General features: G+C 35.5%; 1 protein-coding gene across 2 annotated transcripts in view; it reads left to right on the top strand.

Moving 5' to 3' along the window:
* The window catches only part of LOC149771050 (voltage-gated potassium channel subunit beta-2-like), a 251,185-nt gene extending 237,560 nt beyond the window's left edge, over positions 1–13,625 (top strand). For both annotated transcript variants that reach the window (XM_089948905.1, XM_089948906.1), the window contains 3 exons: positions 5,790–5,834; positions 7,832–7,873; positions 12,116–13,625. In XM_089948905.1, coding sequence (XP_089805031.1) covers positions 5,790–5,834; positions 7,832–7,873; position 12,116 — 88 coding nt within the window. In that variant the 3' untranslated portion in view covers positions 12,117–13,625. The remainder of the gene's footprint in view (positions 1–5,789; positions 5,835–7,831; positions 7,874–12,115) is intronic.
* Positions 13,626–14,771: the final 1,146 nt, after the last annotated feature.

Below are 14,771 nucleotides of genomic sequence, written 5' to 3'. Positions count from 1 at the left end.
GCGATCAACATTGTCTTGACGTGCGTGTACTTTCAAATCACATTTCATCCTGTATCTTGCAACTATCTTCTTTTTGATTGCCAGGTGTCGGTGTATCAGATTAATGGTTTTCCGTTCCAGCTAAACATCGGCCTTTCATTCTTTTCTCCCAAGACTCCGCCATCGCCTTCTTTAGGACGTCTTCCCGTATCTAAAAGATGTCCTGCTAGAACATGGTAAGTTTTGATTTGGTTTTGGACATGAACCACCGTGTCATTATCTTAGTATGGAAGTCCTGAGTCATCTCAGCCCTGTTAGACTCGCATCCACTCAAGTGCATTGCTCGGCTTATCGAAATTTCAGAGCCAGTCTTCGCCATAACATCTGTCTCGGCGCTTGAGTACCTTCACCTCCTTAGTCTTCTCAATGCGTCAGCGGATTTGCTCTGTCCCAGCCATATTTTCACGTGCATCCTTCTGATGACCCTCCTGGTCCACTTGCTACCCGGCCCTGGTAGCTAACAATTAAGGGATTATGATCTCAACTGATATCCGCTTCTATCTACACCAGTTGAAGGGCAGGAAGTGGTTTAGCGGGTGTGGGAATCCTTCGAAAACTCTCTAAGCTATGTTAAAGGCCTGCAGCGGCGCGAGTTCGTTACGTTGTGGAGGAGGTGGTTCAGATGAGAGCGGCTAGGTTTGCCACAAATGAATATCGTAACACTAACAGTGTCAGTGCAATGCTCAACCATCTCCAGTGGGAATCACTCGAATCCAGGCGGACCAAGGCTCAGCTAACCATGACGTACAAGATTGCGAACAACCTAGTGGACATACCAGCAGACAAATACCTGACCCTGGCATATAGCCAAACTAGGGCAAACCACAGGAAAAAGTTCCAATTAAAGTCAGCATCGACAAATTGTTTCAAGTTCAGCTTCTTCCCATGTACAATAGGGACTTGGAACAAATTACCATCAATAATTGTAGAAGCTCCTGACTTGGTATCTCACAAGCAGGAGCGTTCAAAAATCACATTCTAATGAACTAGTCAGCTACAAGTAAGACCTAGTGATTCTCAGGGCTATGCCGGTTGAGGTTCCATATCTCATTGCCGCTACGGTAGCCGGATTGGTCTGAGTATGAAGGGAAGAAAACGTACACTGAGACACTTTTACTTACTTCTGCCTTTCCTATCATTACTCTTCTGACTGTCCTATCACTTCCATCTTTACTTTATCTTTGACCACGTACCACCCGTTGCTTAATAGTCAAGTGTGACTGCGTCAACGTATTTATAGAGATTATAGAGATAGAGGTGGACATTTACCTCCCGATTCACAACAGCTAGCGATAACTGGGCTCTAGAGGACGGTATTCTCGTCAAGATTTTGGAGATTAAGGCAGGTCAGTCACGCCGGAAAAGACTGTATATCTTCTCCTATCTGTTGTCAAGGAGAGGATAACTTCTAAACACAATTTGTCATCTATGGGACCGATCGATTAAAGACTGTTTACGAACTACAACCTATCGATTAAAGACTGTTTGAGAACCACAGCCTACTCCCTTTGGTCTCTCCTTTCCAGACCCAGAGGTCTTGGCCTTAAATGTCCTGTTAATCAGCTGGGTGGGAATCAGAATTGCAAAGTGGTTCTGATCGCATGTCTCCCGTGGCACATTTATTATGTCAACATAATGTCGCAAATGTTCCCAGGAAGCAACCGAGATTGCCAGTTTTCCTCACGTGTTTGAACATGTCAAACTATTTCTTTACGACTAGCTTTTGTAAGGTGTGCCTTTTGCTGGAAAGAGGTCATCTTTCAATCGTGAGGAAATTGCGACAGCTAGAAGGCCCGTCTCTTCAAAAGCATACGAGGGAAAGTGATTTGATTTTGTTGATTGTTTCCGGAACAAGGACGCAAATACACTTCTGGCGGCTATTCCTTAATTAGTTAACTTCTTCCATTGGCTGTTCAAGGAGAAAAACTAGTTCCCATCAGAGGCCATCGCTTTATATTTTCTCACAAGTCCAGGCACTAATTAAGACAATAAATCGGTCAGAAGAATAAACTGCTTACTGGCCAATTTTGAACTATTGAGGCCCTGTAGTTTCGATTCGAGAGATTGTGACTTTTAAAGGATTCTACTTACTTGATTTTAATGTGCAAAATCAGAAGGCGACATTTATTGGGCCTATGGCTGCTGCCCAGACTGTCGTCATGACATGTTTAGGACACTACATATCGTATGGCTCTGATGTGGTTTTTAGCATTGCTGGAGTTGGCTTTCTTTGGTAATGCAAGACTCGCATTCCAAGACAAGTAGGGGTAGCCTCAATTCTGTGCCGATGGCATATTCCCGTTAGGAGAAGGGTCTCGTTTCTGATCCGTTTTTTAATAAAAAGTAGAATATGTGTTCATGCATCATCAATATATCGGACAAGAGAACATACATATCAATATGCTAGTCTTGCGCCATTATGGAGGTCATATTTCTGATCAGTTCTGATCAGATTTGGAATATAGATTCGTATGTAGATTTAATGTGAGCGAGATCCACTCAAACAAAAAAGGAAAAAAATGGAAACAGACTGAAATTCTGAATTACTTCCAAATTTAGGAAAGACATCCATGGTCATGAAACAAGCTTGAGCTGTATAATCCATCTTAATGTCTCGTGTGTGAAATTATGTTTTAAGATCTTGGATGACTTCGCATGTTAAGTACGCCCTTTCTCTGGAAATATATTTATCATAATATAGTAGAATAGGTCAATATGACATAATATTAAGGTTGGGACATGTTCTTACAACCGTACATACGTATGATTAGTTAAATGTAAGCAAGATGAGCAATGTTAAGGCCGTTTAGACTATTTACATCTCTTTTGACATTCAGACATAGACAGAGTGTGAGGTAGTAACAAGTATGTAACGTGGATCATTTTAAATAATTATATTTATTTACTTTTACTATCATCGTCGTCATCATCATCATCATCATCATCATCATCATCATCATCTTATGATGATGATGCCCATGCCAAAAGTAACGAAATAAATTATTAGTATCACTGAACTTCTGCAATGTGTGGGGATATTTTGGTTTACTTTGGGTAATGTACTTTGCTCCAATTGCATCGAAATTATATAATCGACCTGCCTAGATGATTTATCAGGTTGAGATTTGTAAAGCTGAAGATTTAACAACTGTGTATTCAAGTGTACATAGGCTTTTTAACTATCACAGGACAAGCGTTACTCACTAAATATAAATATTTACTTACTAAATTTAACTATCAACTGACTAAATATAACTATTTCTGTGTTTGAATATTCACATATCACTAAGTTTGATTCAGGTGCATGGAAAATGAGTACATGGCATAGAAAACGTTTACCTATTACTTGTTCGGAAAACCCATTGAACGCATAGAAAACTTTGACCTATGACCTGCTTGGAAGACCCATTGAACGCACAGAAAACTTTGACCTATGACTTGCTTGGAAGACTCATTTAATTAATAGCATTGAAGACCTATACCTCTGACTTTGGAAAGCTAGCTTTAAAAGTGATTATCGTCAATTTGTACCCTTAGATATTGATAATGGTGTCTTTACATTTTGTCTTATAAATCTCCTACACTGTTTAAATAGCTTCGGTTTATCTTAAATGTTAGTAAATGTTTCTCGGCTTACATTTGAGGAAAGTTTTGAAGTAGTGCATTTTTTAAAGGAAATATGTGATGTATCGCAAGAAAATGAATTCAAATCGACACAAACCTTAAAAGAATTAAAAAGTTTTACTTAGAAGTAGCACTTACGAAGAATATATACATTTTAATAGTTACCAAATCTTAACTTTGCATGCTCACTCTGAATGATACTGGCGTATGTTAAGAGAACAAATCATTGTACAATTTAGACGGCATAGCTTCAAGGTAGTTTTACGTTGGAGGTCAGTAAAATTTAGAATTTGAGAGGATAACGCTTGCATAACGCATAACATGTCCACTTCACTCCACTAAACCCACACATGGAGAGTTCTCGGGTGCAAAATTTCAATTTCTTGTAAAAAAAAATTTTTTAAAAAATTTGCAATCATCTCATTATTTGAGACAAGTTTTGGTTTAAATTATATATGTTTGTAATCTTGGGGTGAAGGTTCTTTGATTTTTCGATCTGAAAATCAGTATCATATATTTCATCTTTCAGTAGAGGTACAAGCCTGCTTTTACACGGTTTAGTAAGTGTAACCGACCAGTTTCTGAAGAGAACATATATTTCGCCAAATTAGAAATAATAACTCTGTACGTTGACAACACGAGAGTCCATGCATATTTAGAAGGCTGAAATGTTGGTTTCAGTTGGAAGTATAGTTTATAGCAGACGATGTAGTAGTCAAACGTATATCATTGCTACAGGACTAGGGCAGGGGTGCACAACCTTTTTAGGCCTAGGGCCAAATTGCATTTTCTAAGACCACTCGAGGGCAGCAAACACTAATTTCTTTAATATAATTACCGTTCACTGACCAGATTTCTGTGTTGTTTTAATTTACCCTGAGGGCCGGACAGAACACATTCGCGGGCCGGGGGTTCTGCACCTCTGGTCTAGGGGGTGTAATAGTCTAACGCATATCATTGCCATTGGTCTAGGGAGTGTAGTAGTAGAAGGCATATCATTGCTATAAGTCTGGTGGGGGTAGTAGTCAAACACGTATCATTACTATAGGTCTGGGGGTGTTATAGTCAAACGCATATCTTTGCTGTAGGTCTAGGGTATGTAATAGTCAAACGCATATCGTTGCTATAGGCCTATGTAGTATAACAGTTAAACGCAATACATTGCTATAGGTCATGGGGATGTAGCAGTAAAACGCCTATCATTGCTAACAGTCTAGGGTATTTAGTTGTCAAAAGCATATCGTTGCTGTTGGTCTAGGGTATGCAGTAGTCAAACGCATATAATTGCTATTGGTCTAGGGTATGTAGTAGTCAAACGCATATTATTGCTATAAGGCATGGGTATTTAGTTGTCAAACGCATATCATTGCTATTGGTCTAGGGTATGCAGTAGTCAAACGCATATCATTGTTATTGGTCTAGGGTATGCATTAGTCAAATGCATATCATTGCTATTGATCTAGGGTATGTAGTAGTCAAACGCATATCATTGCTTTTGGTCTAGGGTACGAAGTTGTCAAACGCATATCATTGCTGCTGGTCTAGGTGGTGTAATTGTCAAACGCACATCATTGATATAGGTCTAGGAATGTAGTGGTCAAACGCATATCAATAAAATAGGTCTAGGATTTTAGTGGTCAAGCGCATATCATTGATATAGGTCTAAAGCATCAAGCAGTAAAACAGTGTTGATATATGTCATGGCAATGTAGTAGTAGAACTCTGCTGTAAATCACACTTTCAGTTAAGATTGACACTGCTTTATCTGTTTTTCTTTCAAATAGCAAACCCCAAACGTTGTCAGTCACCAGTTATTATTTTAATTTGTTGAAGTATTTTTTCTTCCTCATAAAACTGGATTAGCAGACGTACACGACCCTGAAGAAATGGATGTTAAACATATATGATACAAGTAATCATGATTATTGTTTTAATTTTCTCTTCAATCTTATCAAAGATTTAAGACAGCGGAAATGTTTTAAGACTGCACGTGGAAGATACAAGGAAAAAATATTAAGCAATCAATGTAATAGTGTTGCTAGTACGCAAAGCGAAAACTGATTTCCGTTTACGTTTCATCTTGGGTTTCATTGAATAATTTTCGAAACATGTTTTTTTCTCTCCAGAACAGTCAGTCAAACTCCTAAACAGATGAACACCAAGGATAAAAGGTAGATCGTTCATCACACAACTTTAATTAGTGATCGCTTAATGCTTGGTATGTTTTCACGCCTATTCTTCTGCTTCACAAAGTCCAAGCACTAATGTACATTTTGCCTTTGTTTCGAAAAGGAATGTTTTCTTGGTCATGATTATGTGCTCTTACAACAAATAATGGATATACATATTTAAATTAAAACCGGTATGCTCTTGAACAACCAACCACCTGGATAATATTTTTCTAACCCATCCTAAGAACATAAAAAGCAACAACAAACAAATAAACTAAAACGTGTTTTATATTTTTTGAAGAATATTTACTTATTTTCTTTCAGAGAGGGAAATCAACTTCTTCATCTTTAGTGGATACAAATGCACCAAGGCACTGCTTCTCGCCACAAATCTTATTTTAATCAGCGAGTTAATTTAAATATTTAAGCTTCAGTGACTTCAATGATCTGAGTCGCCCTTCATAATTTCTCTCACGTAATTTGAATACATGTAACTATATCCACTTCTGCAAATTTTCATTTTAAAGAACAGGCACATTAATTTATGCACTGAGCCATGTCAATTATTTAGTTCACATATTGATCTAAAATTTCAATCAAGGAATAATAATATTTTCGATCATACAGTCTCAGCACTGATATGGTGCTTTTAAAACTAATACAGACACTGTCAATTATTATAATCTGTAATATTATGTCATTTCCACATTTCCAATCTTTGCAACCGTTTAATATGTCATACTATTTACTGCCACCATATATATATATATATATATATATATATATATATATATATATATATATATATATATATATATATATATATAATAGGATTCGATATTTGCAGTTCTCTCCTGTATATGGAATTATGGACAGGGTAAATCACTCATCGAATGAGCTAATAGTAATAAATTGGCGTGTTTATACCCAACAAATAAGATTCTTAACTATACGTAAGTGTAAAGTCTTGTTCTGGGAATCTTACTGCGATTGATCAGAGTAGAATTATTAAGTACACAGAGGCAATAATTGAGAGTTATACTCAGGCGCAAGATAGTGAAGATCATTACCTTGTTTCTTTTAAAATCACAGTTTTGATTGTATTGTATAAGCGAAAATATGCAAATTATTATTCTTTCGAATGATTCTTTAAACAATTTTAATTTGTATAATTGATTTGATATACATATATATATATCCAAATTGTGTATAAGGTGCATACTAAATTATTCTTCGATGTATGTATAGCCTTTTTTAAAGGAAAAAAATTAATTAAATGAAACAATGCAAATATATAGAAGTGCGCAAATCATTAAGAATTTAACCCCTTGCAATAAATGAAGTACTACAAGATAAAATAAAAGAAAGGTACAGATGTTAAAGTTATATATAGTGCTTATAAAAAGATACAGGTAAAAATTAAAAAAAATAATTATTAAAAAAATAATATAAAATCATCAAAAATTATTTCATTTTTATTCGTATCGTATTTTTATTTAAAATACCAAAATTTGCAAATGAAAAAAAAATATAGAAATCTTAAACTTTCACAATTTGGGCATTTCCTGAAAGGATTTACTCACGTCATTACAATACTTGGTCAGAAATGTACAGTTGGAAAGTAATGGAAGCAACGGACCATAACTGAATTCAATACATTATTCGTAACATATTGATCGTTTCAAAAAAGTAAGCACAAGATTTGAATATATTTATCGATAAATAAGCTACACACCAGAATAAATGAAATTTTCTAGGTCATATAATTTTAAACAGAACCCTTGCAAATTCTTTTATTGTGCAGATTTCTTACTGGGAATTTGTAATGAATTTAAAACTGTAATGAGTTATTGCTTGAAATTTTAGACTCAATGATGAATGTATATAATTCATGGGCTTTTTTGAATTGCTATCGTTTCTGATTTTCTAAATATGTGTGTGGCCTTTATTTATTAATATTCTTTATTTGTCTCTTTTATTCACTGAGATTCTTTCAGATGCAGGGAAAAAGTGGATGACAGCCTAGAAGAAAAAATGTAGTATGTATTTTATATATGAATATGTGTACTTGTATGCGTAGTAATCTATGGACATGCATATATGCTGGAAAATTGTTCTCAAACTCTCAAAATTATAATGTATAAAGATAAACAATAGAATGTGTATTCTTACAGATAGACAGTAAGTAAGACACTAGTGTTACAAAGTAATGCAGAGAGCAAGATTGCCTAACATTTTCCCAGACGTTGTCGAAATGTTAAGTTGAATGTATCACCCATTGATTAGTCTTGAATCGAAAAAGTTTTAACACTCATACAGTTTTCTTGCTTCAATCTTTCCTTTTCTAATTTTCCAAAATCAATGTATTTCTTTAAAGCACAAAAAGCCAAATACATTGTTATTGAGAAATGACTGGAAAAAATATGGTCAAACAACTTTTGCCTTATTAAGCAAGGCATACCATATAATTTTTGTAGACGTTTGTAGTGTTAGTTATATATTTCAAGCTTGAAAGGTAATTTGGAAATTTAAAAGAAATATTAAATCATTTAATTATATGTTTTAAATATTTGTTTAAGAAAGTAGGGTCCCCATGATCATTTGATTTGTAGTTATTACCCTTAAGTATGTTTGAAAATTAATGCCTTGTGCTGCTATTTCATTGATTTTTATAAGTATCCATTCCCTTTAAATGCTTCGTTTCTTATGGTCATCTTGCACCTGGACATTGAATTTTGAATACGTAAACTCTATTTTTGGTGGTTTGGTTAGTTAAAGATAAGACGGTTATGTTGTACATCTGATTATGTTCAGGATTTACGCCGTTCACAACAATGACTTTGTAACTTGGACTACTGTAATAGCTATTGCAAAAGTGCCGTTTACACAATGACTTTACGGCTTGGATTACTGTTATCATTATAGCAGTGGTGCCGTTTACGCAATGACTTTATGGCTGGTGCTACTGTTATCATTATAGCAGTGGTGCCGTTTATACAATGACTTTAGGGCTGGGGCTACTGTTATTATTATAGCAGTGGTGCCGTTTACACATTGGCTTTATGGCTGGGGCTACTGTAGTCATTATAGCAGTGGTGCCGTTTATATAACGACTTTATGGCTGGGGCTACTGTAATATATGTGCAGTGGTGCTGTTTACAACAAAGACTTGATATACATCTATAATTCGGTTTGCTTCAACAATGTAAACTTCTTACAGTTACAACATTAAAGATTCGCAAACTGCAGATTATGGCACCTGAAAAGGGAATTTTCATTTGATCATTCAGTCACGGATCAAAAGTTATACATTTCTAATGATTTTAAAAAAAAAATACCTTTTTGGAAGAAAGGTACGCGTGAACATTCTTTTAAAAACGCTCAGAAGATCGTAAAATGTATTTATTTGCTTTTTCTTTTTTTGGAAAAGTTGTTCTCAGCATTTCGGCTATCAAAGCACATGGCTACACATGCAAAGTGAGTGATGGGTAGATGTGATGAATACGCAAAATCTGACCACCTCCCCCCCAAAAACAAAAAATTAAATAGAGAAAGAGACATTTAAACAAGCAATACAGTAAGGAACGCTCATAATACATTTGAACGATCGACTGTTTCGTTTGAATGTGGCACAAAATAAGATTGGGACTGACTACTACAGTTATGAAATTATAATGTTTGCATTTTTATAGTTAAACATCCAAACGCAAAAATGTTTTAAATAAACAGATCTGAGAGTTTATTTTGGAATGTAAAACAGTTATACCGTGCTTTAAGGTGTGCATAGTTCTACCTCAGAAAGTACACGTGCAACTTGTACACTACCCATGATCCCGAAACTGAGCGTGTTGTTAAGGTCTGTTGATAACAATATTTACTGTTTACAAATCTCATCGTGTGCTTGTCTGTCTACAGTGTTTATCTTCTTCACATAGCCACTCGCTTTTTTAGGCATTTGTTTGAATACATCAAGTTACTTAAAAGCAATGAAAATCATAAGAATGGTACACCATCAACATAACTAATTAGGATCGAAATGGACTTTTTTTTCAACAAATATAATTGCTATTAACAATACTGCTAGCCTGTTCCAAGTGTCAGCTAAAATTCATGACGTTTTTATTTTAAAATGTAACCTAGATAGTCACGATATTTAGAATATAATTAATACGCTGTGTGTTAACAGTACGCCTTGCATAAACCCCTAACGCGTAACTCAATGCTTGTGAAATGAAGTTTAGTCTATTTCTTCGCTTTAGCTTTACACTGTCTAGAAATTGTGTAGCCTACCGAACATTACAGACAACTCTGGTCTCAGAAAAGTTCATTGCTTGTGACAATGCTTTCTGAGTTTAACTTTGTTTAATGTGAACTCAAGTAATAAAAAAAAAACTGAAAGGCTATCCAGTGCCATTGTTGTAGCAAAGTAATGCAAGTCCTACATTGTAAAATTTAATTATTTAGTTCATGATCACGCACGTTTTTGCATGCTGTGTACGTTCTATCCAATCTAGAATCACCTGACTTCTTGATCTCGATGAGCACAATGCCATCATTAAAAAAAATAGGTTACTACGGACTATAGTTTACCATCACTAGCTTGGGTTAAATATTGTGCTATAATCATGGCATTGATGATTATATGCATCTCTGTTAGTGTTAATCTTGGCAACAAAAGATGCTCACCGTGACCTATTTCATCGTTTACTGGTACGTGTTTGAATTTTGACCATGAACATATGTGTGTCTTACATGATATATACCTTCTATACGTTATAAAATCATGACAATTAGTGAGGGGATGTATCTTGACAAATAATGAAACCCTTTTACAAAAATAGGTCTCTGCCATTTATGTTTAATGTTCCTATGACTTTGTTTAATGTTTACGTCAAATATTCATTTCTTGAATGCTGTTCATGTTAGAGCAATGAAACTTGATAATTAGATGCATCTATGTTAGTACACCCTACAAACAAAGAAGGTCGTTGTGACTTACACTTTAAATCATACTAATATAGGTTAGGTATTTGTGCTTAGCTCATAGTAACAGATTCTTCAATGCTGTATACATCCTAACCTTCAAAGAATGTCCCTTTGACCAGTGCAGTTGAAATTATGAATACGTTTATTATTTGTTCAATTGTAAACTTTCTATAGCAATGACTAGGATACTATCAAAATGTCAGTTGTGTATTGTACACACGAATGAGCATGAATTCAATTAGTGGACCTATCTCGCGTGAGACGTCAGTTGAAGTGACAGAAATTACTCAAAACATGTGACGTTCACCCAGTAATATCTGGCATATATGATATGATTAATGATAGTAACTTTTACCGACAATGATTAGCGAAAACAGAATATGTATTTTATCAACCCAGTATAGTACCTCTACTTTGATGTCATAGGAAACAAATCTTTTTTTAATCGCTTTATGCGACATTCCGCAGGAACAAACATTTCTTACGTCAAAATCATATTTTTTTAATTTGTTTTCCTCCTGATAATTAACCTTTACCGAGGATGCTGGAGACCACTTAAAGCCTTGCAGAGGCGATCTGTCTAGTCGTTGAGTGCAGCCTGCTTGAATGAGTCGTTGATTGCAACCTGCTTGAATCAGTCGTTGATTGCAGCCGGCTTGAACGAGTCTTTGATTGCAGCCTGCTTCAATGAGTCATTGATTGCAGCCTGCTTCAATGTGTCTTTGATTGCAGCCTGCTTCAACGAGTCGTTGATTGCAGCCTGCTTCAATGTGTCTTTGATTGCAGCCTGCTTCAATGAGTCGTTGATTGCAGCCTGGTTCAGTGAGTCGTTGATTGCAAGCTTCAATGAGTCGTTGATTGCAGCCTGCTTGAATGAGTCGTTGAGTACAGCCTGCTTGAATGAGTCGTTGAGTGCAGCCTGCTTGAATGAGTCGTTGATTGCAGCCTGCTTCAATGAGTAAACTATGTTCCTTAATTTTCGTTTTTAATGTTGTTCTTTTCCTCGATTTAATATAATAATGCTGGTTAATGCTAGTAAATTGATTACACAAACCAGGTTACTGCTATTTCCTGCATGGAATTTCACACATATTTGGAAACGCACCCCCCCCCACCGTCAAACAATAATAAATTGGTTATAAGCATTACTTGCATAAATTAGAAGCCTTGTTTGAATACTTAATTGAAGGCTCGGCTGTGAATGATAAAACTCGTCGTACTTAACACTCTAGAGTGTTTTCTGACTTTCTGAGTTGCATTCAAATATTTTGATAGTTTCAATATTTTATATTCAGGTCCTCAATTCGGAAGAGACAACTGGCAAAACAACGGGATTCCAGCATGTGGTAAATCTAGCGTGGAATGGCTAGGAAAAGGCACCACAGAAACATTTTATTGAACGGTGCATCATGTTTATTAAAAATACTTTGAAGATAACACTGCATGTATGAACAATCAAGTTATGATGATGCAATATATTTTAGTTGTACAGTCTGATAAAATCTGTTCTGTTTGATATCAATATTCAGTCATGATAGAAATGGTTTTGTTCTCTTTAATTTTTATAGAATATACAATTCAGTGAATGGTTCTCTTATTTTACAATTCAGTGCGCGTGTGACTTTCTGATCAACAATATCAAGTAATACACATATAACTTACTTTAAGTGTGATGCACATGTAAAGGTTATCAGTTTAGACTTTTAATGAAATTGCAGAGAATGATAATTATTTTAAATTTTTTGTATTTTCCCTCGTGATTAATGAAAGTCTATGATAAGAATTAACTGCAGTAAGAATGAGGAAATATGCAATGTATGTATGTTTGTAGAGTTTTGCGGCACCTCGTCACCTTAGTTGCTTTTTGGTCCAACTGAAGGTAAAGTTCGAAATATGTGAAAATAAATTGCACAGCTGGAAGATATACCCTACAAGATAAACGTCGACATATTTGGAAATGGTCTATTGTAAGGATTACAATATATGATAATTTCAGCTGATAACATGCAAGAAATATAAATAAATGCCGCCGACAGAATTTGTTAATTGCAATAGGTAGATTAGGGAAAAGATCGGAAGTATGGTTTGGCCTCAAATCCAGTCAGATTTATTTTCCCCAGAAACAGGTATCAGCCTATGTTTTATCAAAATTTTGTATCATTATGTTTGACAGTGATAGTTCTTTCTGATGTTGTCTAAGTTACATAAACACTTACCAAAATAACATTATTTCCCGAAAACATGTCGGGTCTTTGGTATTCTATTTGATGGAGTCAATTTATCTCGTACGGACAAAGTGCACAATTATACTTTCTAAATTTGTTTTTCATTCTGAAGTTTAAAGTAGATTCCAATCCAAATAATCAAAAGTATCTTCCGATACAAACTTACAGTGTTGCCATTGTTAGAGGAATGTAAGTTATCTGACGTTTTTAGGATAAGTCAAACTGTAACAATGAGCTGTAGGTCACAGTTTTTACTTTGGGTCGGTAACTGATTACTCTCAGTGCACCGCAGCCAAAATATACACAATGAATCACATTATATTCAAGAGAAAGATAAAATAAAAACGTGAAATCAATACCAAGAATGCTTACATTTAAGCCAAGGATCGCCGCCAAAAATGAAATGAAAACCTTAAAAATAGGTAGACACTGTCTCTGAATTGTCATCAAATTCCATATATTTGTTATATATGGATGGTGCAAAAGGCGTCAGGCTGTGCTACACAAGAGAAGTAATCACAAATGTCTATGACGTTTTATACTACGTCTGTTTATCTATTATATCTCTCCGCTTATCGATATTTTGTAAGTTGTACCTGCACACAATCGTGTCAATCATCGTGATATGTTTTGGAATTTTGATAATAAATTGTTTTGAAGAAGAAACTAATGTTTATTTTCAGTTATTAACTTCATTTATGATTATTCGTTAAAACTGAACCTTCTGCTTCTTTTTTCGCTCTCTATCGCTATTACACACACACACACACACACACACACACACGCGCGTATTAACACATCAATGAGGGATAGATATATGATTTTGAATACAATGATATACTTTATCAAACGTTCAGGTAACTTATCATACAGCGCTGAGGCAAAGCCTCAGCCAATTGTAAATGTTTTGATAACTTATAATCATGGTGCATCCTGATAGAAAACTATGAGAGAGAGAGAGAGAGAGAGAGAGAGAGGAGAAAGTTTCTACCATCAGCTACGTGTAGTTCAGTTTGTACTTGATGGCAGTATGCGTAATATGAAGTCATCCAATTATCTCCACTGAAGGACAGCCGATGATTTCTGCACAGCTGTTGAGATACTCTATATCAGTTATGCATCTGAGACAAGTTTCGTGAAGCTTACATGCTTTCCGAACGACAGTAGTGAAGAGGAACTCAACGAGCAATGGGACTTCTATGTTAAAAGAGGGTCCTGGCATTCTACGGACAAGGGAAATTTATCATGCGAAATTTAACATAAGGAATGTATAGCGACACTTTATTAGACCTGTCTACGGACGAGACGAGTTTAACATGGGGAATGTAGAGTGACAAGGTATTGGGCCTGACTACGGACAATATGAATTTAACATGGGTGACTTCAGGGTACTGGACACTGGAGAAACAATGGCAACAATGTTGTAAGTGGCTGACCTCTATCGTGAAGAACAGTGAGGAACATTGTTGCACATGGCTGACTTGAATACGCGCTACTATAAGGACAAGGGACAAGCACAATAGAGACATAGACATAGAGACGTAGTTAGAGACAGGGTTAGAGACATAGACATACATAGATTTATAGACATAAATCTATCACACAAATAACAATACAACCAACTACAACAATTTTTAGGCAAGAGAGAATAAGCATGTTTTCGAGACATGTGAGGGACCCTGAAAAGTAATGGTGTAACGATATACCGATTTACCGGTAAATTGCG

The sequence above is a fragment of the Sinohyriopsis cumingii genome, unplaced genomic scaffold (genome assembly GCF_028554795.1).
Source record: "Sinohyriopsis cumingii isolate HCF-2022 unplaced genomic scaffold, ASM2855479v2 utg002136l, whole genome shotgun sequence".
Lineage (NCBI taxonomy): Eukaryota > Metazoa > Mollusca > Bivalvia > Unionida > Unionidae > Sinohyriopsis > Sinohyriopsis cumingii.
Note: the sequence above shows the minus strand (reverse complement) of the source record. Positions and strands in the feature narration are given on the sequence as shown.